The sequence below is a fragment of the Synchiropus splendidus genome, chromosome 1, assembly GCF_027744825.2.
Source record: "Synchiropus splendidus isolate RoL2022-P1 chromosome 1, RoL_Sspl_1.0, whole genome shotgun sequence".
NCBI lineage: Eukaryota > Metazoa > Chordata > Actinopteri > Syngnathiformes > Callionymidae > Synchiropus > Synchiropus splendidus.
The window spans coordinates 42,376,184-42,404,112 of record NC_071334.1 but is presented as its reverse complement, the minus strand read 5'-3'; the positions used below and the strand labels follow the sequence as shown (position 1 = coordinate 42,404,112).

The following is a 27,929-nucleotide window of genomic DNA, read 5'->3' as shown; positions in this document are numbered from 1 at the left end:
TGCGAGATTTTTTTCTATTCTCATCCTGAAACAAAAAAAACAACTTAATTTCTTTGCATTTCCGTCCAATGATGTGATACATGGCGGAAAATTGACGCTCCACTTTGAGCACGAAAACACATAAGATGTCTAATATTTCCAACAAAGGTTGACTTGGAAAGTTGTAACTGTGCCCAGATAATGAAACAATGGGTATATCCGGTGAGTAAACGTTTCTAAAGGTCAATTTATGCAACACACCGACACTAGTGAGGCAACTTGGTGCAATAGACGATCTTTGTCCACACACGCCCAGCTTCAGCACCAGCGCATCTTGCTCCACTGGCTTCTTTGCCTCTTCCCCGCAAGATCCCACCGAACCACAAGAGGGACGAGGCCTTGATGAAAAGTCAGCTTTGGACGACGTAGTTTCCCCCTCCGAGCTCCCCGCTGCTCTCGGTTCGTTATGTCTTTGAGCCTGATTCCCCTCCCGCCATGCCCGCTGCACAACGCCCCCTGCCGCCGCCGCCGCTGCTCCTCCTGCCGGCCCTGCTGCTGATATGCTGCCTGGATGAAGCGGTGAGAGCCGGGCTAGTGGGTGGAGGCCTTCCCTCCTCCGCGCCCGGGGACAATGGCCTCAGCACCACGCCATCCAGCACGGAGCCCACAGCTGCGGGGGGACCCCCAACCCCCCCCGCCTCCACAGCAGGTGAGCATTGCTGACTCGGTCATTGTTCCCGAAAATGTAAATTAGCGCTTTAGAGCGCGTGCGTCATGGCCGAATGTGGCAGCGGTGATTCAGAGTCGTTGTTTGTTATTGTTTATTTCTCTTGATGACATCATTGACAAAATTCTCTTTTCAGTCTCCTATATATGTACACACACACACACACGCACACACACACACACACACACAAAACAACCTCCAGTACGACAAAAAGCAAGTCCATAAGTGAGCTCCATATTTTCTTTTAAATTAAGTCATTTCAAGAAGCTCACACTCTGGTCTGTAACAGGATTAAGACAAAGTGTAGGGTCTTATAATTCGGTGTCCTTAGTTACTGGTGGAGGGATTGGTAATCCTACACTCACTCACACACACACACACACACGCACACACACACGTTTGTATTGCTATCCCTGTGGGGACATTGTGAGGTTTCTCATTGCCATAACCCTTTCCCCAGCCTCTCACCCTTAACGTAACCCTCCAAAAACACATGGCTCACCTTAACCCGGACTCTGAACCGAACTAAAACCCAGTTATGATCACCTTGTTATTTTGAAGTCCTCATTCTCAAATTGAGGTTTGGACCTGTGGGGACCAGCAAAAGCTCCCAACGAAGACATAAGGCCCACACTAGGGTCGTGTTTTGTGAAGAATTGGTCCCCATGAGGCAGTATAAACAAGACCACCGGCATGAAATAGAACCAGAGTCAATATATTCGTTCTGTACTCCAGAGAAATGCTCTAAATCTTATGTAACTTCACCTTCTACTTTTACTTTGGGGTTTGAGTCTGCATTTTTGTGACCTGAACTGAAGAGTTGACCTCTCTTTTTTTCCACTTCCAACTCCCGCCGAGTCAGCTGTGCTGGCCTCATCACTTTTTCATGGTGGGAGAAGGTTACTGAGAGAATACGCTGGCGGTTTGAGGATCCTGCTGGGAGGAAGTGGTGTCTTGAATATTAACGGAACATGTGTGGACTCTTGGTGTAATGAAGGAACACCCTTGGAAATTCTGGCCTTTCATAAATGTTCTCATTATTCAAGTTGTTTTTTAAAAGAATTTCCTGATCTGATTCATTTTTCTCCAGACTGTTGGCTGAGAGTGGTATTGCAAGTGCCTATGAGCTGAATTTATTTTTGCCATGCTGTTCGGACAGACCCTGGATTTGCTCTCAAAGTTCTGGTGAGAGATCGAGTGACCCGGCAACTTCTGCCAGGAGCTACTGTGGGCGTCTGCATCAACCACACGGAGATGAGTGCTGCACAGACTGGAGCGGGTGGCGAGGTTCTGCTGAGGGTGGTGTACAGTCCTGGGCAGATTCTGACATTGGTGGGCCAGATGGAGGGCTACGTTCCCAGCCCGCTTCCTTGGAGCACCACCAAGAGACCAAGTGAGTGGCAAAACATGGCTTATGACCACTGACATGAGTCTTTGTGAAACTGTAGCGTCCTTTTCAGAGCTCAGTCAGTGGTATGTGAAAATGATGTGCGGTTCCATTGAAATGGCTGTTCAAATCAAAGATTTCACAGTGCCATCAAATAAGGACACTGTTTCATGAAGCACTGCACTGGTCATGACAAAATTGACATTGACGTTGTTTCGTACTTAGAAGGCAGCAATTCTGTATGTCGGCAAGACTTTTTAAATGAACTGATAAAGATCTCAAGCTCTAAAAACATCACCAAATGAGTTATTAATTGCACCAGTTTCAGTACTGTGAAACAAGCAGGGCATTGAAATATATGTATTAAAAAATAAATATTGAACATATTAAGGAAGCAAGACAATGTTGTTTCCCATGAATCATTTTCTATGAAACTAATTTTCCAAGTTCAATGATCAGTGGCAATTCTTCCAGAAAGGGTGTCTGATTTAAACACACACACAAAACCCTTCATAATTTATATTTTATCTTTGATAATCATAGTATTATTTTCAAAATAATTTATGGAAACAATTACATAATTCTTTATTAAGTGAACGAAAATACTGTATAATAATATAATAAATAAACCATAAATAAATATAAATAAATAAATACATAATACTAATATTATATTCACACAGTAGCGGTCAGCCTATTTTTTAATTTTTTGCGACGCAGTAGGGCTGTTGTGTTCTTCAACTCACGCACAACATCACCTGGTCTCACATAGAAGGTCAACGGATGCAAACTGAAACTGAATCTGGGCTTCACAGTTGACCTTGACCTTACCTTCACGCTCAGAAGATTTCTCCAACTGGATCGAAGAGAGTCAAGAACAAACCCGATTAGTGCGATTGGCTTTCAGCCAGCATGCAGGAGGCACTTAAAATGTTTAATGTAGGGAAAATGAATGTGAGTTACCCATAAAGAGTCAATGTGTAGGCGTTGATTTTTAGCAAGCCGTGTTCTCCAACTCATAGCTGCATTATTCATGGTCATTACAGATTAATGAAGGCTCCGAGATGCTGTTGAGTCCTGATGATGCAGTGGATGTTCAGGCCTTGTACCTTCAAGTGTAGCTGTCGATGTACACCACAGACATTTTATCGATTGGTTCCACCGCAGCTTGTGGATGCAAGCTTGGGTGATAGGTATCCCCTTCCTCAGCAAAGTGTCTATGTCCTGCTCTGAATCAAACACAGACAGGCGGTGGGGGATATGAGAAAAACCTGGCGTCTCTCTTCGATTTATTGTCTGTGGGGATCACTGACCCTCTCTGACTCAGACAGACGTCCGTCAGCGTCGACACCACAACATGGATGGTGTGGAAGCATGGGAGGATAAACCAGTGTGTTCTCAGTGGAGAGCTGCCTGGCTGGGAATTTGCTCACACTCCTCTTTGTCTGAGGCACGCATAAACTCTGAAATGAGTCGCCACTGCCATCTGCTGGTCAGGCTGGGTACTGCAGTGACTCGCAGCTGTTCTCAATAGAACACAATCTCGAATGAAGGGGACATATTAGAAAAAAATAATCTCATCTTTTGAATGTTTCATTAACACCATTGCAAATTCATCAACAATGTTCACTTTCGATGCCTCACTGATGACTAAGACAAGGAGACCTGTAAACTTGCTGAAGCGTTTGTCTCATAATTGACCTTTCTTTCGAGGAAAATTGTTTGAACTATTGAAATAATGTTTTCACTGGTCAAAAGGTTAGTGTGTCCCTCAAAGGTCAGTGTTCAAATTAAATTTGCTCTTCAAAATATGATCACAATCAAGCTATGGAGTTTATATACAATGCAATTCAATACAATAATAAATCTGTATCACACAAATAGGTTTCCTTTTTATGTGATAGGTATATATTTTATTGATCTATTTTCATAAATAAACATTTGCTCAGTAACTATGTTTATATAAACCAGTAACTTACTCTGGCCACTCTGGTGTCCTTCTACAGCCCAAAAGCATGCAGAGGTTGACTGAGTCGTTTTCAGGCGGGTGTCAGTGTGTGTGAGTGTTGGTTGGGCCCTGTGATGGCGACAATCTCAGGATGGGGCCACGGACCTCTGCTGCCCCCGTAAGGGAGTGAGTGGGAGAGGATGAATGAATGAGTTGACTCTTTGATAGGTAGTTCTGTTGACTTCATTACCTCAAGCTTTTTAGTGCTCAGTTAAAGCAAAGAGGAGTGACGATGCATGAACCTCTCCACAGTCTTCTCCAGCGTGACGATTCTGCTGCTTCCTCAAAGTCAGGGTAACATCTGGCTCTTTGAAGACTCCGTCCTCATCACTGCCAAGTTGCCTGGTAAATGTTCTGCTCATTTTACAAAGTCTCGTCCCTGAACACTCATGATCAGCACCTTGTACTTCCCAGACAGTTCATCTCAGCCAATGGTGAAGTTTCCAAAGAACCTGCTGACTAGCTCTGAGAACAGCAACATCTCATCAGTGACCGCGTACTTGACTGTACCGCACTACCAGCTAGCTAGGGACTGTGCCAACTGCACCCCTGGAGTCATCCTCAACAAATCCGGTGAGTGGTAATGTTGGAACTGGAATTGTGCTGGATCAAACTTCTTTCTGACCTCCCCCCGTTTGTCCTCTCTTTTTTGTAGCTTTTACAAGCATTGAGCTGAAACCAGTGGTGGCTGTCAGCGTCTTGCTCTACTCTGGTGGAGAGGAGCTTGAAGTCCGCGGGCCGATTCAGATCAGCATCCCTCTGGGTCATGACACTCACCTCCAAGCCTCTGACACCGTTCCAGCCTGGGCATTCAACTTGAAAACTGGTAGGAAAAATTTTAATGCAAATTCTTTCACTGTTAAGTGAACATGAGCCCTGCGTGTCACTATACAAGTATTGTGGTGCTGCAGACAATCTAGCAGTCGCTGAGGAGGAAGATGAAGAAGATGTTCTCAACTCCATGTTAGCATGTTGTTGTGTCTCTTCAGAGCCTCTGAAAAATGCCAATGAATGTTCTTGACAGCATCTGTTGGGGCTGGTCAATTAATCGATTTTCTATCGGGATTACGATTATGTCTTCCTCTGATTATAAAAACGTCATAATCGTCATGAAACGATTGTTTAGCCGGAGCCTTTAACGAGTGACTTCTCTCATGATCCCATGAAGAACGACGAAAAAATACTTTGGAATATGAACTCACTGCTTACAACATCAGAACCACAGAAAAATCTATGCATCCTAGTCAAGTGCCAGCTCAACAAATGTTTTCTCGTCTCCACTGTTCTCTAAACCCAGACCTTACAAATAGGAGTTTCGAGAGAACAACATTTAACCTACATGATGAAGATTAAATATAAGTGTTAAATTATTGTTGACATTTTACGCATTGTTTTATTGTAGATCATTGTTCGATAAAGTTTGACACTTCAGTGACTGCAAAACATAAAATCGTTAAATATTGGAAATTATGCTATGAATCAAAATAATGGAGATTAACATTTTTCCCATAATCGACCAGCCCTAGTATCTGTTATGATGGGTTGTTGGAGTCAAGAAATATTTGCATGAGGAAAGCATTATACCACACTGTTGGGAACACCTGCCTTGAAGCTACATTTAGTGCAGATACAAAATGTGGGAGTCATTTGCCATCAATCGCAACTTAACTCTGCTTCAGTGCGATTAATCAAGATTAAAATTCATTAACGTCCCTACTACTCAACTGTTATATAATTAAGAAAAGTGTTAGTGTCAGAACATTTTTGTTTGCAATGTACTGTTCTACATTCTCTGTATTTGTAACTCTTGAAATAAAACAGAATATATTAATAAATAAAAAGAAAAGGTGGCTTTGAGGTTGCTACCTTCAGAAACCCAAAATGCCGCCCTCTCACTGGGTGCCGGTTACTGCATCTACCAAACCCTGACTGTGAGGTGCGTTTGCTGAGCATATCATCATTATTCTTGAAAGACTTTTATGTTGCCATGGCAGCAAAGCGAATTAAGATCCAGGTCATGCATGTTTCCCCGACAAAGCCGAATCATAACAGGCTTTTCATCCTCCTTGTCAAGGTGCATGGGAGAATCAGGGCTTGGGGATAGTGAAAAAGGTCGGGGAAGAGCTGGTTTGGACCTACACCGCCTCTCATCTGGGCAACTGGATTGCAGCTTCCCTTCCTACTTCAAATGGTGACTACATTTGTTTACTAATGGTGGGCAGATGAGGTTTCATGAAACAGTGTCCTGTTTTCAGAGGCCACCAGATGGCACTGTCTGCTGTAAAATGTTTGGACTTGAACAACTAATTCAATGAAACCTCACATTATTTCCAAATGAAAAGCGCCATCTAGTGACCTCTGAAAATTAGGACAGTGTTACCTCATCTACCCATCACCACTGTCAACATAAAGCTTGTTATTCATGACTTCATCTTTAACCCAGTTGTATGTCTGGCCTTTAGATTATCTTGGATACGGGGGCTTCCTCCACTTCATGTCCTATCAAGCTTATCTTCTGGTGGGGATTCTGGGTGCAACTTTAGTCATAGTAGTCGGATTCTTCTCTCTGCTGCTGTGTCACTGCAGGTAAGAAAATCAGGAATATGAGTGCAGATTTTGATGACTGACCAAGTGTTTGTTTCGGCTGCAGAAGGTCCCATCAAGAGCCGAGGAGGAGAAAAGCCAGATTCTCGAAACTCACAGTGCTGAAGAAAGATCAGACCACCTCGACCCACATAGAGGAGGGTCTGCTTTTCCATCACAGGGACAGCCTGGCCTCCTGCAGTATCCAGTGCGAGCCCTTGTCCACCCCGAGGCACAAAGCAAACTTCAACATTTATGTGGAGGACCCGAGCAGTCGGCCCTCAGCACCTCTGTACGAGAACCTGTCCTCAGAGCGCATGAAGGGCCCACCATCCCATTACATCAACAGCGAAGAGGTGGCTAGGATTCGAGAAAAGTCGGAGCACAATAGCATCAACCTAAACTCTGAGACAAACTTCTTTCAGGATAAGCTGGTTCACATCTGTAACCAGCCTGTGACCATCATCCAGGCCTCTGACCTTTTTGCGTCTCAGGAGCAGCAGATGTCGGGCTGCAAATCTAATACGTTCCCCCGCAATGGTTTGGAGTACGATTCTGAGCCTGTTAACAAAGACAGCTACACCCAGACACTACCCAAGCACCATCACGCTCAAGGTGGAAGCAGTCCACAGACTAACAGCCAGGACGAGCCACAGCCTCTGGAGACCCCACCGCAGGGTCCTGGTCCCAACGCTAGCATCTGGGGGCGCTACAATAATCTCCTTGAGTCATCCGTCTCTGTACCAGGGACTCTGAATGAGGCTGCTGGGATGGAGGGCTTCAGCGGAGGACATGGGGGACCCAGTGAACTGCAGGGGATCTCAGAGCGCACCCTGCTGGAGTTAACCAGGGGCAAGTCCTCATCTGCTCACCCTAGGGCCTGGTTTGTCTCACTCGATGGCAAACCCGCAGCCCAGGTGCGCCACTCCATCATCGAGATCCAGAGTCGCCATCGTCCACCCAGCAGCAACGACACCAGCCTGGACTCCGGAGTGGACATGAACGAGCCTCAACATAACATCAGAGAGCAAGAGCGAGATCGACCATCCGTTAGGGCCTCTTCCCTCCCTTACCATGGCCGAGGTGGACGGTACAGTGAAGATCCAGATTTAAGCAGCAGTGAGAGTGGGACCACTGCCACTTGTACGCCAGAGGACTTCTCCCTAAGGAACATATTGGACGGAAGCAGCGGCGCGATCCCCAACATTCCAGAGGAGCGAGACGGAATGGATACATCCAGCGCTCAAGAGGACAGTGAGTCAAGGGGGACGCCTCCACCAAGGCGACTGAGGAAGGTGAGGGAAAAGGGCAAAAATGAAAAACGGAGTGCCAAGCATGTCAGAGACGGGAGACATCTGGCAAAACGGAGCTAAAATGGAAAGTAGCATTTTCAGTAACCATTTCATCCTCATTCAGCTGTCCTGGTCTCATCACTCATCTTGGTTCCGCTTGTGTTCTCACCGGCATTGTTGGTATTGAGTGGTGTGTTTGTGCAACTTTGCCAAAGAATATTTAGCTTGCTGGATCAAAAGATCAATTTCATGCTGTTGCTTTTCTCACCAGCTGGGTGTAATGATGATGTTCACATTCCCTGGTGCTAGCAATGCCTTCTTTCCGCCTGAGATCATGAGCTCTCACCATATGGGGCGCATTTGTCCAACGCCTGTCATATGGTGCACTTACCCTTACCATAAATGCCTGCGCAAATATCCAAACCTCTGTACACATTGTTTCATTTCATTTGACATTGGAAAAAGTCCTTGTTGCTGTTCAAGTCAACTTTTTAACTCATGAATGCTTGTTGTTAGCTAATCTGTTTGATATTCGACTTCACCTCTGCGTGACTCCAAAGATGGGCGATGATGTATTTTTGGAGAAAAATGTTGCTTGTGCGGTGGAAGTAAGCTGCCATTTTAAACTTCTCATCACTTGGGATCCGATGGGAAGCATGAAAAATGAATGTTTGTCAGTGTGTGTGTGACTTTACTGCATTTTTTTGTAGATATTCAAACACTGTTGAAGAAACTTCTGCTGCTGATGTTGAAAAATCAACCATAACTTTTTAAATGCATTTATTCCTGTCACTCCTGTCTACCAAAACTGTTTGAAATCCTAACCTTCTTTTTCATTATTGACACTTTATATTGTAAATTTTGCGCCCATACTTATTTATGAATGCATGATTGTGAATGTGTGAATGAGATTATTTATTATCAAGCCAACATAATTACAGAAAAAGACACGAAATACTTAAAATCACACTGCTTAACATCAATTAACATTCTGTGCCTTGATGTTTTTAATCAGAAAGATACAAGAAAACAAAGACCCACTCTCTTTTCTACATTCGTGGAAGGATGAATTCAGAATGATCCAAGAGTGATATGAAATTCAGTGAAGTATTTTTTGTTTCTGTGCAGTTTAAAGTTAAGCGAGTGAAAAGGTTAGCCCATGTCTTTTGCTAGTGTCGACATTAGCTCATAGTAGGGTGGTAGAGAAGAGCAAAACACATTTACAAAGTTTTGAAACAAATTTGTAAACTCATGGATCAAATGTAAAGGTGTTTTGCACTGCCCGCCACTGCATCATTGCGCCATTATGCCTGAGCACATCATGTTACAGAGAAGTTGAGACCAATGTAGAGCATAAATATATATTGATCATGCACACAAGCATTCAACTGTTTGGAGTGTAAATAACCGAAATGATGTTCGAGCTCAACTCCACTTGCACAGACCTGATCAGCAACATAAAGTTGAGTGTTGGAGCAGCGATTTTTGCCATATTTAGTCTTCCTTCCATGCAACAGTGACGGCACCCATGTTGGTGTGTATATACTTCAGCGGTGTATTTATATGACTGTATCTAATACTGTTTTCGCTTTGAATCTGGAAACGTCTTTTTTAATTGCATAGCAGTTGAGCAGTTTTACATCCAATTTTTTAATGTTTCGCTACAGTCTTGATCAGAAGTGTAAGCCCACCCACATTTATTGGATATTAAGCATTGTATATTTACTTGACATCATTCCCAGCCATTTTTAAACCTGTCTTTGTCGAACAAAATGTGCTCTGAAAGTGTCTCAGTGTTCTTACTGTACTCCAACACTAGGCTTTTGGACCTCTTGGGTTCTTGCATGATCATCTGTTATCCAAAGCCTATCAAGTTTAATTATTTATACTTAGCATTTAAAGCTGTGTTTCATAAGATGATAGTCATAGTGATGGGCGGATGAGGTATCATGAAACAGTATTGCAGGGTTGATGAGGGTTTGACGAAACAGTGTCACAAGAGGCCACTAAAAGGCGCTCTTGGTTAAGAAGGGATGAGATTTCATTGAATTAGTTGTTTCAAGTCCAAACATTCCCCAGCAGACAGTGCCATCTGGTGCTCTCTGAACATCAGGACACTGTTTCATGAAATTCATCAATTCTTCAATACTGTGTCATGAGACCTCATCTACCCATCATAAGTCATGGTCTATGGGTGGTCTTAAACCTTTGGCAAAGACTTTCCGATGGTCTAAAACATATATACATATTTTTTATTCTCCATCCATTTTAAATGTAGCAACACGTAGAGCACTTAAACAATTCAGTAGGCTTGTACTAAACTCTAATTCCACGTTTGGCTTCAGGTGAGATACTCTTGAAACACTCAGCCCCGGCCACTCATCTTGCTGAATGTATTTGTACTGATTTTAATGTGTTTGATAGCGGGCTCCTGCTGTGTCCTGTCTGCCTTTTATATCTTGATGACATTTGAGTTCTTTTGCGAGTGAGCACCACCTGTGTTTACCACTGTAATAATGGTAGTGTTGTTAGTCCTGCCTTTCTTTGTGTACTTATCTAATAAAGCTTTCAAGAGTCAATTTTGTTTGTTTATTTTTGGTTCTTTGACTCATAGTTGTTGGTTGAACAACCCTCATCATATAAATAGTTTTGAGCTGCTGTGTCCAGCACTTATGGGTACATGAGGTATCATGAAACATTGCAGGGTTGATGAAACAGTGTCCTGAGTTTCAGAGGTCACTAGATGGCGCAGTTGTTCTAGTCCAAACATTTGGCGGCCTCAAATAATCAGGACACTGTTTCATGAAACCTGTCACTGGAGTACAGCACACATGAAAATGGCACACAAAATAATATATTTAACAAAAATATCATAATACAAGTCAAAACCGGTTGTTAGGAGATTGTGCACATTTTTGTATGCCTGTCCTGAGTGAGAGGAGACAGCCACTCTACATGAGGAGGAGCGCGAGGGGCCTCGACGGTGCAGGTTAGGGTGCAATTCTCACAGGAGCTCAAACATATAAGCCCCCTCAGATACCAAAAGCACACTTGGGAATAATTGACGAGTTTTGTTTTTCTTTGTTTTTCAAAAGAATATAAGAATGAACAAAAAATGGGCAGTTTTCTCATGCATGGAAAAATAATATGTGCGCTGTGCGCATCTCTGACCAGCAGAGTGCACTGTTGTGGCAACACTGTATGTTCCTGTCCATTGACGTAGCATTCAAAGTAATAAACAATATTTGTTCCTTAGGAAATGCCCAATGGTTATATTTGAAATTAGAATGTATTAAAAGTATAACTGAAACAGAAAAAAAGACACAAATGTCAAAATAAATGACCAAACTTTCATTTTATATGTTGGTAAAATTTCAGGATAATGAGACGAGAAGCAAAATAAATGCGTTTTGCCATTGTGAATGATGGTAAAAGAAAAGAAAGAAGCAAAACGAGACTTGACTTCAGGGATGTCCTTTCACAAGCTATGATGTCATGCTCAGCCCACAAGTGTCTGTTATCAGGGCAGTTCAGTGTCTGTTCTGACTGTGAAGGAAACGATCACCAAGAACTCACAAACGAAAACTCTCTCAGAGTGGATTATCACGGACGGAAAAAGAGGATTATTTTCGTTTTTGATTCTTCCACTAAGGTAAGTTGCTCCGACCACCACATGCTGGGATTGTTCATGTCGTGGAAGAATCAGAGATGAGTCGGGGGCTTCATAGGATTCATCTCGGCTTCAGAAGCCATGGAACATGTGTATATACAGTGGAGGAGGGAAGGACTTCAGACGTCCTTAAAATTTTAACACAATCTCAAGTGTTATCGTGGAAATTGTGGCACGATACAAATGATATATTTTTTGTCTTTCAGTATGTCAGTTCTCAGCTTTGTTGGTATCCATGGCCACAAGTTACAGAGGATGGGTTCATACTCAAACAAAATATAAATAAATCACCACATCATCAAATTTGTATTTGTATATATATATATATATATATATATATATATATATATATATATATATATATATATATATATATATATATATATATATATATATATATATATATATATATATATATATATATAGATCGAGTCTCTCTACCCTGCAGCATAACACGCTCACCCTGCGTAATAAGCAGGCAGGAAGGAAACTGCAGGGAGCAAAGGAAGCAAAGGGTCACATCTGTAACCTGAGTGTCCAAAACGGGCGGCTCTTCCATTACAAATAAAAAAAAAGAAAAAAAACAAGAGCATGGATAAATGGACAGTGCTGTTTACATAACTGTGGCCAGATCAAAGGTCATAGGATGTAAATCCTTGAAGATAAAATGCATGAAAGCTTTGTATTTCACAATAACAGCATCAATTTTGAGCTCAAATTCAGGTCTTTCAGGCGTTGACATGACTGAGTCAATCATTTACTGAGACTTACAGCACATATATTTAAAAACATTGTAAATGTGATGTTTTGGGAACTCAAATACATTACATCTGCTTCTTTTACTTTTTCTCCAGTGTCTTGTTTTGATGTACAATAAAGCATGCAGATGACACAAACATTTAAACCACACTTTCATAATGTGTACCTCAATTTGCTGTAATTCATTCCGAATTTGATATGATTATTTCAAATACATAGTTAATGATTGCACTGTTTACAGATCGATCTTTGTCCGACCCTCAGCTATGGTCATGACCAGTGGGACATGGTGGAACAAGGTCCTGGATGTATGTAGAAATTAGTTTTCTCCGACGGGGAGATAGGCTGAGGAGTTTTATCACTCGGGAGAGACTCGGACAAGTGCTTCTCTATGTTGGGAGAACTCAGTTGAGGTGACCGAGGAGTCGACTCAGGACCATGTGGAGGGATTATATCTCTTCACTGGCCTGGGAGTGCCTCAGGACACCCAAGTCGTAGCTGGTGGATGTTGCCTGGGAGAAGAGCGACTTCGGAGGATGCTGCCCCAACGACGTATTGACGCATGGATGGTTGGATACTTAAGAGTAAAATACAAGCAAAAGTACATTAAACAAAATAAACCTTGAAGTCGATCCAGAATCCTGCAACAGATCCATTTGACCTTGTTCATTACGTACTTATCTAATTTGGGAGACTGTACAGTACATTAAAGTCCTTCTGTGCAGCATTGATCAAGTCACTTCCCTCTGTATGGTGTAGGTACCAACTCTGTCCTCCCTGCCGCGGGATGATGATGCCACATCTGGCAGAAATGTTTTTCAAATGCCAGAGAAAAACTGAAATGAAGGATTTGATGGCACAAAACGAAATGTTTGTGATTGTGCTGTTTGCGAAGTACATGTCTGTTCTTCTCCGCGGTCTATGGAACAACGTGACGTGATTGGCTGACACGTATTGGTCATTGCTTTCATTTGATATCACAACAAAACCAGAATCAACACACCTCTGAAGATATTTTTATCATTTGTCAGAAGAAAATGTGCATCCATGAAGGAGCTTTAACTTTTACCGAATCAGTACGACCATGTTAGGTTTTGCCGAAGTGTGTTGTGATTGGCTGATGTGTACGGGTATAACATGCAAAACTTCATACCGAAAGGCCATGAGTCCGTCCACGGCATTGAACTCTGTAGCTCCTTGGTGGAAAGGCCAGAGTGCAAACCACTAGACTGCCGTGTGGCACGGGATGAAATTCCTCATTTCAGTTTTCCGGCTCATAAAAACTTAAAAATTTATTTAACAATTATACATGAAAAAAAAACAACAAAAAACCCAAAATGTTTGTATATGCTTGATATGACGTCATCATAGGGGACAGATTTGGTACCTACAACACATGACATCTAGTTGAATTTCCAAATCAGATATGCTAATAATGGCAGCGTTTTGATGACATCATAAGCATTTGAGCGACTTGATAGTTTTGCACTGTGATAAATTCCTTCCAGGGTAAGGTTGAAATGACATCCATTGGAATTCACTTATACAGTGTTTTCTCACTTTGGACACCCTGAGAAGTGCAAACGCCTTCTGTGTGTCTTGTGCTACTTTTAAAGATTTTTACTTTTACTCTCTCTTTCTAGAAGTTCATTTGAAGACTGACAGTAAAAGATGGCGCTGAAGAGTCTCATGTTAATCTTGACGATATGCTCCAGCAACAGGGTACGTGAGTTTCACAAGTCAATCTTCAGGAGCTTTTTAATCGGTGCTGGGACAGTGGTTTGTTTTGTCGAGCATATTCAGGTCGCACCACAGGCATGACAATCCAATCCAAAATGAACATTTTTAAAACCCTTGTGTGTGGTACTGACTTCGGAAAACACCTTGCACTGTCATTCAAATTCTGAAGTCTCATATCTCATTTTACAACGTAGTTTTGGTTCCTCTGGTCCATAATTCAGAAGTCATTTTAGATGTCAGCCTTTTCTGTATTCAAATTTATGACAATTTATTTTGAACATTTTCACTGGGACCATTGTTGGAGCCTTTCCGAATCAAGCTTCATCTGCTTTAGAAACCATGCGCTGAACGATTTGAAGCTTACTGTAGTAAGCACTCACACAACATCATTACAAAGACACACACCTTCACTTGCACTCGTGAAACCACATGGCTCAGACACTGCTAGGTTTAGAAAGACCCACTTGTGGAGGCACATCTCTGATGTCACCAACGGGTTGAACAGGAACGCATTTGAATAACATTGTATCCATCTTGTCAAACAGTTGATCAAGTTAAACAAAATCTATATGAACGCAAACTTTCTCTATGTTGCCAACCTCAGCTGCTGGTGGCTACAAATCCTGATGGCGCCTACCAGGAGTCTCCAAATCACCATGGGGAGGATCAGGCCCTGACAATCCGGATTCACAAGGCCCAGTACCAGTGTTTCCAGCAGATGCTGAGAGAGTCACACCACAAGACAAAACCATTTGGTGATGAGAGAGGAGAATTGGCAACTGGGAGCAGAAGCGCTTGGAACTAAGGGTGTGACTGCGTTTGCAGGAGCTGTGTGTAACACCACCTGGGACGGCTGGCTGTGCTGGGATCAGACTCAAGTTGGAGTCACTGCAGAGCAAAGCTGCCCAGACTACTTTGAAGATTTTGACCACAACGGTAATAATCTTTGAAGAGTGCAACTTAAATAAACACTGAGACAAAAACTTATAATAGTTATAATAATGTAAGGTCTGTAGCTCTGTTATTGACATAGTTGGCACCAGAAATTGCAAATTCACTCGAAACTAACTGAAGTTAAAAGCAAAACATGAATGCACTTTGTTCCGTCACTGTGGACAGAGGTGGCATCTAAAGCCTGCACGGAGACAGGGGAGTGGTGGCGCCACCCACAGAGCAATCGCACGTGGACCGACTTCAACAACTGCAAGGCCAACAGCACCCATCATAGCACAGTAATCGCCCACGCACTCAAAGATCTAATAAAAATAAAATATGAATCATTTAAAGACACTTTCTTTGTCTGGCAGGTGACCATGACTCACTTCTACTTGGTCATGATTGGACATGGACTCTCGCTGGTGTCACTGCTCATCTCACTGGCGATATTCTTCCATTTTAAGTATGTCTGCATCTCATCTCATTTTTGAGTATCCCTTTATGTCCAACCCATCCTCAGTCATATATTGATGTTGTTAAATGACGCCGAAGGCAGCCTTCCGCGTTGCATGTTGATGCATGAGGCGTTCAATTGAAGCACATGCACATCCTGACGGTGGGCAACTCTGTAAAAGAGAGACAAAATTAGGGCTTAGGTAAGGCGTGGGATGGCGCTCCTTTCATACCAACAAACAAAGACAGGTTTATTTAAAATAACTGGGTAATTTCCAGACAAATCTTTCACATTCTTTGACTTAGCTGGCTTCATAAAAACAATGATTCTTTCTCTCTTCCCATTTTGCAGCGCAGTTATTTGGTTCTGTGTCTAGTTTTTAGCCAACTTTTAAACCACAGAGCAAACTTTGATAGTCTACGAGTGCCAATAAAGTTTTGAAGTGAGACGTCATGCTAGCCATTAGTTCTGTTAGTTCTGCGGCGCATACAGTCTTGGGCATCACATCATTTTGTCATCATTCTGTAGTGAAGGTGTGTGGTCAGGTTGGAGTCACACCAGGTTTTAAAAACGACTAAAAGTTGACCGGCTTCTTCGCTGTGAGCACGTGGGAAGAGGAGCACTGCAGCGACTATAACGTACAGAACAGAAATGTGAGCGAATCCATGTGATCTCCTCAGGTTGGTAGATCGACAACACGCTGTAACTTGTTCATGATTTAATGTCATGAATGTCAGCATATCGCCCGCCTCTGTCGCCGGACAAATGAGGTGAATCATTTCCCACGGCACACCTGACAGTCTCTCATGGCACACTAATGGGCCATGGCACGCCGGTTGAACCCACTGTGTGAGTGAGGATGGTGTTGAACGAGTCACTAAGACTTGTGTGCGGCACGAACAAAGCAGAACATGTTGGCGCATCAGAGACAGTACGTGCTCACTTCAACAGGGACAAAGAGAATATGGGTATTAAAGATATTGATTCTTGACTGTGCTGACATCACTCCTGGTGATGAACAGTCAAGAGTAATGAACAAACCTGTGTCAGCACCAAACAAATGAGACACTTTTGAAGATGTATTTGTTGGCATTTAGATGTATTAAAAATGTTTTGTCATGTTGTTGATCCTTCATATTCCCTACATTCCCTGCATACACAGATAGAATTTTATATCCAGTTTTAGAAATGTTTCATTTCAGTTTCAAATGGTTGCAGTGACTTTCTTTGAGGGAAATAAAAAAAATGACATTTATATAGTCAAATTCCTCAAAGGGACAGGCTGCTGCTAGAGTGTCCAGAGGAATGAAGTTATATTTTGTGTCCATCAGGAGTCTGAGCTGCCAGAGGATCACGCTTCACAAAAACCTCTTCCTGTCGTTTGTCTTGAACTCCATCATCACAGTGGTGTGGTTAACAACCGTGGTGCAGACGAAGGGCCACACGTACCATGACTCGGTGAGTTTCTTCAACATCATGTGTCACATGTCAAACACCAACCACCTTCGCTGGATTGCAGGGCAGCTGTAAATTTCTGATGTTCATCCATCTCTACCTGTTGAGCTGCAACTACTTCTGGATGCTCTGTGAGGGCATCTACCTCCACACTCTGATCGTCGTAGCCGTGTTTGCAGAGAAACAGCACCTGATGTGGTACTACCTGCTTGGCTGGGGTGAGAGCTTTTATTTCCTGGAAATATATATTGTCATAATCCATGTGGTTTTAAACAAATCGCTCTTCTGTTCTTCAGGTTTTCCTCTTATCCCAGCAGTGCTGCACTCAATCGCTCGACACTGTTACTATAATGACAAGTATGCCGTTTATTTATTCACGCCTTCGGTGTGACTGTGTCTCTTCTGGTTTCTGCGACGCTAAATTCAATTTCACCCACAGATGCTGGGTCAGCTCTGACACGTCGCTGCTGTACATTATCCATGGCCCCATCTGTGCTGCCCTGGTGGTACGTTTGCATTTGGCACTGACTGTTATTCTGTCGATCAGACAAGATAAAACACACAGTTTTGATGAGGACCTACAATCCTATATGTTACGGAAATGCTGAACACTAAATGCTCATTTACAAGTAGATTAAAGGAAACATACAGTCAATACAAATTTGATATTTAATGGTAAATAAATGAGACAATGGTTGATCATATTTTACATTTTTTCGCTGACTTAAATCTTGGGCTGTCAATAGATTAAAAATGCAATCTCAGTTGCACTAAAGCTGAATTAACTCACAGCGAATTGCAAATGAATCACACGTCGTATTGATAATATCTTCCTTTAAGTTACATTTAGAACAGATATAAAATCTGGGATTCACTTGCAAGTTAACTCATCTAGATTTAGATTATTTAATATCATATAATATAATGTAATATATATTATATGATAGCCCTCTTTACATCTTTGTATTTATTGACAGCATGTACCAGTATCCATATTACAGGCATTAATAATAATTATAATTATAAGACCACTTAATATAACAATATAATAATATGACTTGCTGTGGTCCGACTAAGTACTTTAATTTTGTGTAGTACATTGGGTGTGAATCACTATGGTGGCTGAGTCGTGCAAAACACGTTTATGAACTTTTGAAACTTACAAACTGAAGTTAAGAGTGAAACACATTTACAGCATTTCAGACAAATTCACAAACTTCTTGAACATTTTTTTCCTGAGTTTGTAAGTGCCATTCCAAGTTTGTAAATGTGTTACCAGACTAAGCAAATTTTCCAAAGAATTGTACGGAAAGGAAGGGGTCCAAATTATGGACATGACAGGGAGTCGACTAAATGCAGAAAGATGCTATAACAAACTTTCAAACTCTGAAAATACATTTACAAACTCGGAAGTACCAACAGGAAAAAAAATGTTTGCCAAAGACGTTAGTTTAGACGTAAATTTAAAAAAAAAAGTTTTGTAAATGTGTTTTTCTCTTCCCATCTACCGTAGATTCACAAGTGCAAAAAGAAACTGACCCGATCGAATAAAGCATTTGGTGCATGAAACCACCATAATAGACGTTGCTTCCCTCAACATAGCATTGAGGCTCTTCTCTCAACTCAGCTAAAATAGCTTCATCTCACTGGAAGAACCCTTATCTAATACAAATATACACTTGCGAGGCCTTTTGTCATCATCCACAATTTATATACATTTTTTTTTGCTTTCAAACAAATATTTAGCATGTGCTATGAATTTCAATACACTTGAACATTTAAAATATGCCACAGAAACAGTTAGATATTAGAAAATGTATTTTTTTTGTTCCTATAGATGTCCTCTCATGCTCACCCACATTGTTCCTAACTGCATAAACGTGACCTTCCACTGGCTTTGTATTGGCTATATGAGGGGAAGCTTTTGAAATGGGGTGTGAGACAGCACATTGAGACAAGCACTGTCATTGCAGGTGAACCTGTTCTTCCTCTTGAACATTGTGCGGGTCCTCATCACCAAGCTGAGAGTGACGCACCAGGCTGAGTCCAGTCTTTACATGAGAGCAGTGAGGGCCATACTCATCCTCATCCCGCTGCTGGGCATCCAGTTTGTCCTGCTGCCCTACAAACCCACGCAACACTGGGCCTCTGAAATCTACATGTACATCATGATCATCTTCATGCACTACCAGGTAGGTTTGTATGGATCTAAGAGCAGAATATGCTTGATGATGGGCCTCAACGTGACAGACAGGAGAACACATGGATGGTAGCTAGTGATGGGAAGGTGAGGTTTCATGAAGCTGTGTACTGATTTTCACAGGTCACCAGATGGCACTGCCTGCTGTAAAATGTTTGGACTTGAACAACTAATTTAATGAAGCCTCACACCCTTTCGAAAGCAAGAGCGCCATCCTGTGGCCTCTGGAAATTAGGACACTGTTTCATCATGCCTGCAATATTGTTTCTTGATACCTCATCTACCCATCAGTAATGATGACCCTTCCATTTTCATTATTCATCAATCACATACATTTTCTTCTGTCTACTTTCAGGGCCTCTTAGTTTCAACTATATTCTGCTTCTTTAATGGTGAGGTAAGTAAACGTGAGCATGTGTGAGTAGACCTTCATGAATTTTCTCCTCCGCTCCTCGACTGACCATTTTGCTACTCGCCAGGTCCAGAGTGTTCTGAGGAGACACTGGAACCAGCAGCGGATGCAGTTCGCGGGCACGTTCGCCAATGCCGACTTCTTCCGCTCTGCTTCTTACGTGGCGTCGTCGCTCACTGAGGTGCATCGCTGCTACAGCATAGAGAGCCACACCGAGCACATGAATGGAAAGTCATACTCTGACATCTTCAGATCAGACAGTCCTTTTGTCTGAGCGTACATGGTCAAAACCCAAGCTCTTATTCTGGATTGCTTTTGATGCTTCACCTTTACCCAACACGCATCTTGGAGGACCGAAATTGTTTCTGCCAAAGGAACTATGGGTCAGCACTGATGAGAAGAAATTGAAAATTTGAGTTTCGTTATTTCTCTCTCAAGTCATACCATGTGGCCACTGAAAAGAAACGTTTTGATGCACTGGTGATGGAAATACTTGACAAAAAAGGGACACAACTTCTTTGGCATTTTGTATTTATGGACAACGGAAACGCAGAGATTAGCTGGAAACGTAGCGTAACGCAACATGTGTTTTTTTCCAATATGCTGGACAAGTCAAAGGTGGTGGTGGGCTAATGACACTTCATGAAACACTGTCCTAATTTTCACAGACAACTAGAGGGCACTCTCTGCCCTAAAAGGTTTGGGTTTGAACAGTCATTTCACTGAAACCATTCTTAAACCCGAGAGCACCACCCACTGAGCTCTAAAAATGGGGACAATGTTTCATGAAGCCTCATCAGCCCATGACTTGTGAAAGGTATTTTAAATCTTATTAACTTGTACATGCTGTATATTTCTGTGCACATATTTTTGATCGATCAGCCACAACATGACAGCCTGTCACCTGCAGCTCTTGCTTGTGTTCCAAGGCTGCACGTTCCATGGAAGGCTCTTCCACTGAAAGGAAGTGACTGTTTTGGCCCAGGTGTCAGCAGAGCAAGTATGTATCTCAGACTTTCACCCATTCTTATCGAAAAGTTTCAGCACCAGGCAGAGGGCTGGCACTTTGTCAGTTAGAATTTCCAGCAGGACTTTAGGCTGAAGCTGCGCCACTGTTGGACAAGGAGGATGTCAAGGATCGTCTAGAGACTGAACTGCTAAGACGCCATTTGGCTGAGCAAAAAGCTAGACTTATACAGTGGCATTCTAACGGCCACAGTGGCACCACTCAAGAAGAAACTGTGTCAGAGTCAACAGTAGGGATGGGCGCTATGTGAAACATTTATCATGACAAATGTTGCCATTTTGGTGATGAAAAAAAAAACACAATTACATTTAATGTCACATGTGTTTGACTCGCTATATTGCATATTTGAATGCTCAATTGTTTTGATGAAACCGCCTGGTGAGTTCTGTTCTCCAACATCAACAAAGGTTAAATACAATAGTTAAATAAGATGGTCAATTCTGTGTCTCACGTCTCTCTTGTGTTCGTCACCTCACAGACAGTGCTCTGCCAGTTTAATTTTGGCATTAAACTGTGGCTGTTAAAGGGTTTAAGATGCCTATAGCTTCATGGGATTGTGGGATGTGACATGAGATTTTTCCAGTGAGGTCATGTCCGTGATGTTTTTTTGAGGGCACTCAAAGTGGAGAGCAGTTTTTTCCAGGGTTGATCCCTGACATGACAACTGCATCTGAAAACTTATTTGGACCACTCTTTCTAGCATACTGACGAAGAGGTGTCCTCTATTATAGACCTCGTATTCAAAGGCGAGGAAAACTGTGACCGTAAAGCACAATCGTAAAATGTTTCCCTGAATGATAGCCTGGCGTGTCATTATGCTGTGTCGTGCAAAGTACATGCTAATGATAGGTTGATGAGGTATCATGACACGGTGTCCTGATTTTCAGAGGCCACCAGATGGCACTATCTGCTGTAAAATGTTTGGACTTGAGCAACTAAATAATTTATATATTACTTAAACCTGAAAATTAGGACACTGTTTGATTAAGCCTGCACTACTGTTTCATGAAACATCATCTACCATATACAAGTAACATCCGACTTACGTCCAATCTGACTTACGACCGGTTGGTCGGAACCGATCCTGGTTGTAATTCAGATTGGACGTAAGTCGAATGCCATTCAAAATAGCTGACGCAAGGGTTTTAGCTACTGCTGTAGTGGTAGATCGCTGTGAGAGAGTAAGATGCTGGGATACTGCGCTGCCGTAACTGTCGTACGCAATGTCCTTATTTTCAGAGATCAGTAGGTGGCGCTCTCAGTGTAAAAATGGTGTGAGGTTTCATTGAAATAGTTTTGAAATCCCAAGATTTCTGAGCACATAGCACCATCTAGTGGGCTCTGAAAATGAAGACACTGTTTCATCAAGCCTCATGAGCCCATCGCTAGTAGCAGAGTGGTGTAGGCAAATTGGGAACATGGCACATTCTGTCTATTGTATTGATCATGTGATGTTAAATTCTCACTTTGGGGATTGTTTTCAGAGGTTTCAAGTTTTGGTTCAATCCTACTATACAGCCTTTTGAATTGCTGTTGTCCCAGATGAAGGAGGTCAACCAGCAAATGACCTTGAGATCATTGCTGCCATTCAAATCCAGTGAATGACAGAATGTGTTTCCTTCAAGACGCACTTGAGATTTTACAAAATGAGGCGCTGCAGGTTTCAGCCTTCAGTTTTCCGTTGTGCGATCTCTTTTTTTTTTGCTTTACAATTATTGTGCGCATTTGCTACTAAAGCTTTCTGTAACATAGAAAACGTATATGTGTCAGAATTAAAGCTGTAAATAGTCTCAACCAACATCCTGGAGATCATTTTGTTCCTCTTTGTGTGCAGATGCTTCTGAGGCTGTAAATCTTTTCTGCTTGTCACCATGGTTCTCTAACCATGGGAGGGATTTCCCTGAATGACCTTCGAAAATATTTCTCCCTGAGATGATTATTGTTTCCAGACAAAGCAGGGTGTGTTGCTGTCTGTTCCTCGTCCAAAACATATATGTGAACAGGTACAACGAGGAAATCCCATAGGAAAAGTGTCATATAAAGCTTCAATGGGCAATTTATCAACTTCGTAACAAAGAAGCTGCAGAATCACTTAAGAGTTTTATCCTTTTCCGTTTGATTCCATTTGATTTATGAGGCCTAAAAACCTGTGCTAGTTTAGTACTAGAATCCTGCCTAGTGATGAAAGCTAGATTTCAAGCATTAATGTCAGGACACAGGCAAAACAGTGGAACAAAAATATCTAGGTTTTAAAATAAGTTCCACGTTAAAAACAGTTGATATATCAAGGCTCTGCGTATGAAACTTTAATGCAACCCATGTGACCAAGCTGTAATTTACACACTCGGTTACGTGACTGGCATGATTTGTCTGAAACAAATTTTCCATTAAAATTGAATAGAACATAAATGATAAAGTTTTATTACCTTAATTCAGCAACTAGTGTTGGATTGATGAAGTTTCATGACACAGAATTGAAGGGTTGATGAGGTTTCATGAAACAGTGTCCTGATTTTCAGAGGGCACCAGATGGCGCTGTTTGCTGTAAAATGTTGGGACAAAATGTTGGGACAACTAATTCAATGAAGCTTCACATCATTTCTAAACCAAGAGGTGCCTGGTACCACTATTACATGTTTCATAAAGTGTCGTTAATTCAGCTACATATTGAAAGCAACTTAAAGTCTCATTATTTATTCCATCCGAATGTTCCACATTTTTTGTGAATTTAGTGTAAATGTGCACAATGAAAATGTGTCTTTATTCCTGTTATTATTTTGCAGTTACTGAGAAGCGAGTGCACCATCAGATGACATCATCAGAGCGCGTTTTTCTCTGACCCAATTTGATGTGATAAACTGTTGAGAGTCTTTGCTTGTTCCCATCCAGAACAGCATTAATGTTCACTTCTTTGATAATCTCCAGAATATTCTCAGTTTCTTCGTCCCCCTCAAACCTATCTCACTGATCCATCTGGCCCAACGCATATATTTGTCATGGTATCTGGACCAGTGTTTGTTTAACCTCAAAACCTGTTTCCATAGCTAAAAGTTGAAGTTTCATGACAGTTTTAATGACACAAAGACAAATCCACCTCTGAGTGAACAGTTTCTTTGCAAGTTTTCATTTTTCTTATTTCTAGCTTTTCCATTCATGTAATGATGCCAATATTGGGATGGAATTTGATCCCATTTTTATTTTTATTAATATTTAAATTAATGTTTTGATGTTTTTTTAATTTATTTATGTATTTATTTTGAATGAATGAATTCTTCCTTTCCGATGTTAGATGCTTTTGGCATCTCAATCACTGAGAATGGTGATTGAAAGATAAACAATGGCAAACACACCAAATTTTAAAGCACACAATAAAGGATTGGATGAAAACAACCAGTCAGGTCTGACCAGGATGAAAATCAACACTGGATGTATTGCTGACTTCCTGTGTCTAAGAATACAATTCCATTGAACTCCTAATCGGTCTGTGCCTGTTTTTGGGCAGCGAACACTTCCTCTGTTTCATGAGCAACACTTGTTTACTGCCTCCACTTCCACGTGCTTCCACAAGTGTCTCCCAAATTCCGCCCACCTCTTTTGCTTCTAGCTACCATTGCAGGTGACTTTCCAGCTTAACTTCAGTATTGTTTTGTTCACAGAAGTTACGCTGTGATGGTGACGGACACAGATGGAGTTATGGAGGAGGAACAACCAAATCTAAATGAAGTACAACTTTATTTATTTTTATTGTTTTAAATGTGTTTTGTTCAATAAACATTCATGTTCAAATAAAGCAGAGAATCTGAGGCAGGGGCAAACTGAACTGAGTTCAGCACGTACATGTGACTCAGGAGTTCTTTGCATCACTAGTAAGAGGGGGTCAGAAAGATGGGTGGAGCATAGACCAATATTTTAGAGAAGAAAACAAAGGAACCATCATTGAGGATTCAACGATGCTGGCCATGCAAGCCAATGTAAATGTAAATCAATGGCATGTATGGCCACAAGCAGCAGCCAAACCAACCCAGTGTCACTTTGAAGGTTTCTGCTCAACGTTACATACTCAGGTGTCACATGGAGACACCTCTGCGATGAGGTCAGTAAATGGAAAGCAAATGAAAGAGCCTTTCGATCTCTGAATCACAGCTGGAAGTGATGTGACACATGTAATCCCAAACTGATTCACTGACAGCAGGCAGCACACACGTCTGCCGAAGGCCTGGTCACGGTAATGGAGCATGAGGGATGTCTTGCTCTTGAGAACAATGGAGTGAGTTCTTGGCAGCGCGGGAGGGCGTGGAGGGCGTACGGTGCCGAGGGTTAGGGTGAGAAATGTGGCCCGGCCGAATGGCTGCGTCCCTGATCTGGGTGGGATGGCAGGAAGTAGGCTTCTCCTCAGAACTCTCCGCTGGCCGTGAGTGGCTCATCACAGTAGGGCGCAGCAGGGAAATTTCACAGCAACGGAAAACCACTTCTGATCCGCCTGATGTCATCTTTCCTCATTCTTCAGCAAGACTGATGGAATGAGAACAGACCGGAGGGTTTGTCAGCCATGTTTTGTTTCAACAGGGAACTGCACACATCACGGTAATTGCTCTGTTTTTGTCCCAATGTTGCTCCAAGCATGGCACACACCTCATTTTTGTAATCCTTATAAGATCGTCCTATTAAACAGACCTGGGCAGAGTGCGGCCCTCATGAGGACTCAGCACAACCTTTGGTTAGTCCTTGCTATTTTAAGTCTTTTTCACAGATGATATTTTTTCTGTCTTCATTTTCTTTCTTTACAAATTTAACTGTACTTTTTACTCTACTGTACTACCTGATTTAAAAAATGTTATGCTATATATTTGGAGCATATAATCACTCTTCCCCTACAAAGCCCCCCCATGACCCCTTTTTATTTGTTGTATCATATTTAGCCACAAAATGTATGTTCATTTTAAGAGTCATTTTTTCTCAGAACGCAAAACAAACGTACAACCTGCCTCACGTCTGCCTGTGATGACAGACACATGGCTCCAGATCAGGGGTCATTTTACCTACAAGTGTGTCTTGTTCATGCACACACACGACAGAGTTTCATTAAGATCAGAATAATGTGAAGCGCCTGACTAACTCTTGTATCCTGCATTACATGTCTGATCAGATGCAAAGCAGACACGTCGCAGCCAGGTCTCATAAGGAGGTGAGAGCTGCGCTGGGGGCGGAGTCAAGCATTACTCTTCACTGTCGTTCACCAAGTCTTCAGACGGGCGTGAACTTTATAAAGCAATAACATAGCATCGTCATGATGAGGGATTGCACGTGTTAGGAAAGTAGCATCGGCCAAGTAAGGTCCTCTGAACATGTTCAACATTTACGACACAAGATGTGAATGGGGTGAGCCGATCACTTCGACTGAGTCAAGGAGCAATCCGACCGAGACATAAGGAAGCAAACGGGGAAGTTTTGATATTTACTGAATTAATGACAAGTGAAACTCATTTCCAAATCCACATAAAAATGTCGTGAGTTGTGTTTTCTGCTTGCTATTTATACATTCATAGCAAACTAATGAAACAAAGTCCCCCGTCAGTAGCGATGGATAGATGAGGTATCATGAAGCAGTGTCGCAGGGTTGATGAAACAGCATCCTAATTTTCAGAGGTCACTAGATGGCGCTCTTGGTTTAGAACTGATGCAAGGTTTCTTTGAATATGTTGTTGAAGTCCAACCATTTTACAGTAGACAGCGCCATCTGGTGGCCTCTGAAAATCAGGACACTGTTTCATGAAACCTCACTAGAGTTTCCTCTTCATTTTATCACAGTGGATCTTGCAGGATTCCAAGTGTTCCAGGGGTAAAAATGAGTTCTAGCAGAGCAGACAGTTGTGGGACCTGTTTCCATGCCAGATCATCCTCCAACATTTCAAAAATCAATCTAAACCACTCTGAACACCAAAACAGTTTTGAAGAGCTCAGTTCCTCCTGGACTCTTTCCACATGCATGGCCCTGCCAACAGGAACTCCCCGGCTCTTCTCTCTGTTTCCTGCTATTGTTGCGCCGACTGCCACCAGGCGATGGCTCCTCCTAAGATCTGGGAAAATGGTGGGACGTCAAAACCACACAATTCCTCCTGGAATACCTCACCCCATGCACTTCAACGCAAAATGCCAAATATTATTTTTATTTATCTGAGTTGACGGATCCTCACAGTCTAAGATCTATGTTCTGAACTTATACACATTGTCATAAGATCATCAAGCATCTTGCTCTTCCCTGACAGTGCTTCAAGTGTTTATGCAAAGGTTGAGCCAAGGCGTGGCTGTAGGGGGCGCAGGAAGGAAAAGGAGTAGCTGGGAAAGCTCATTGAGGCTCCTCTGCGAACAGGAGACACCCTGGTCAGGATCTGGGCGTAGCTGCCAAGTCTTCCCAGGGTCGCTGCTGCTTGGGTGAGGATGTATCGATGCAATAAAAGGTTGAGCTGTTTCACAGAGAGACTTTTTCTCCACTCGAATATTAAATCATCATTAAACATCATTCCCACTTCAGTGTTCAGCTTCAGACCAAAGAGTCATGTCCAACACTGGTGATTATATATTTCCAAAGTATGAGAATAGCAAGTGTCTAAAAATTGTTCTGGCGCTGGACAGATGTGGCCAGAGTCGAGGTGGCAGGAAGTGAGAAACGTGTTGCGTCTCTCAACGTGCACACAGAAAAAGGTTGACCCAGAAACATGTGCTGGTTGAACTTTAGCTTGTGTCTTCCTAAGACGACGCCTTCTTTCTCCCCTCACCCTCACACACAGAGTGAAGAGACACATGATATGGGAAAGATCCAGAGAAACTTGAACAGTAATATGGATTTGTTTGCTTGTATCCCACAACAATTAACACATTTAACAATTTAACCCTCTTGGGTTAAAAACACGATGAAATGGTGTTTGTGATCTGGTCTGTGAACATGTGGATTATCCGTAGATGGATCCACAGCACTTTTGTTTGAGGATTCCACCAAGTTTATGATTTTCTGAGGATTCTGACTAGAAATGTGGAATAAAACAACATATATTCTGGGACGTTGTTTCTGATCACATACAAAATCACCAGCACTAACTATCCAGCACAAGTTGTAATATACGCAATATACGCGTATATATATATATATATATATATATATATATATATATATATATATATATATATATACGCAAAATATAGAAGTGAATTGACAGTGGTTGACAATGATGTCGCAAGATTTGCTTGATTGTGTCGCCCTCTAGTGGTGAGCCTGACCGCAGAGTCCTGGCTAAAAGTGTAT

At 42.1% G+C, this 27,929-nt stretch overlaps 2 protein-coding genes across 3 annotated transcripts; both read left to right on the top strand.

Moving 5' to 3' along the window:
- The first annotated feature begins 315 nt into the window (after window positions 1-315).
- fam171b (family with sequence similarity 171 member B) lies at window positions 316-10,572 on the top strand. The gene is made up of 8 exons (XM_053854601.1): window positions 316-688; window positions 1,866-2,099; window positions 4,354-4,446; window positions 4,516-4,674; window positions 4,757-4,927; window positions 6,176-6,292; window positions 6,564-6,687; window positions 6,752-10,572. Exons 1-8 carry the CDS (start codon window positions 475-477, stop codon window positions 8,055-8,057), a joined length of 2,418 nt encoding a protein of 805 aa, XP_053710576.1. The 5' UTR covers window positions 316-474; the 3' UTR covers window positions 8,058-10,572.
- Window positions 10,573-11,488: 916 nt separating this feature from the next.
- LOC128764592 (calcitonin gene-related peptide type 1 receptor-like) lies at window positions 11,489-22,326 on the top strand. 2 transcript variants are annotated; one of them, XM_053874504.1, is made up of 13 exons: window positions 11,489-11,628; window positions 14,049-14,127; window positions 14,750-14,900; window positions 14,971-15,081; window positions 15,265-15,377; window positions 15,453-15,544; window positions 16,867-16,993; window positions 17,055-17,208; window positions 17,287-17,347; window positions 17,430-17,496; window positions 18,964-19,182; window positions 19,546-19,587; window positions 19,670-22,326. In XM_053874504.1, the coding sequence occupies exons 2-13, from the start codon at window positions 14,077-14,079 to the stop codon at window positions 19,874-19,876; spliced, it is 1,395 nt and encodes a 464-aa protein (XP_053730479.1). In that variant the 5' UTR covers window positions 11,489-11,628; window positions 14,049-14,076; the 3' UTR covers window positions 19,877-22,326. The 2 variants fall into 2 exon arrangements, with proteins under 2 accessions (XP_053730479.1, XP_053730472.1); XM_053874497.1 differs by having other exon boundaries at window positions 15,265-15,544.
- Window positions 22,327-27,929: the final 5,603 nt, after the last annotated feature.

Excerpts from the sequence above, each read along its gene's own strand:
- LOC128764592 (XM_053874497.1), top strand. The coding sequence starts at position 14,077 with ATGGCGCTGAAGAGTCTCATGTTAATCTTGACGATATGCTCCAGCAAC. Across the intron at positions 15,545-16,866 it reads GCGATATTCTTCCATTTTAA|GAGTCTGAGCTGCCAGAGGA; the intron begins GTATGTCTGCAT and ends TGTGTCCATCAG. Across the intron at positions 16,994-17,054 it reads GCCACACGTACCATGACTCG|GGCAGCTGTAAATTTCTGAT; the intron begins GTGAGTTTCTTC and ends GCTGGATTGCAG.
- fam171b (XM_053854601.1), top strand. The coding sequence starts at position 475 with ATGCCCGCTGCACAACGCCCCCTGCCGCCGCCGCCGCTGCTCCTCCTG. Across the intron at positions 4,675-4,756 it reads AGTCATCCTCAACAAATCCG|CTTTTACAAGCATTGAGCTG; the intron begins GTGAGTGGTAAT and ends TCTTTTTTGTAG. Across the intron at positions 4,928-6,175 it reads GGCATTCAACTTGAAAACTG|GTGCATGGGAGAATCAGGGC; the intron begins GTAGGAAAAATT and ends CTCCTTGTCAAG.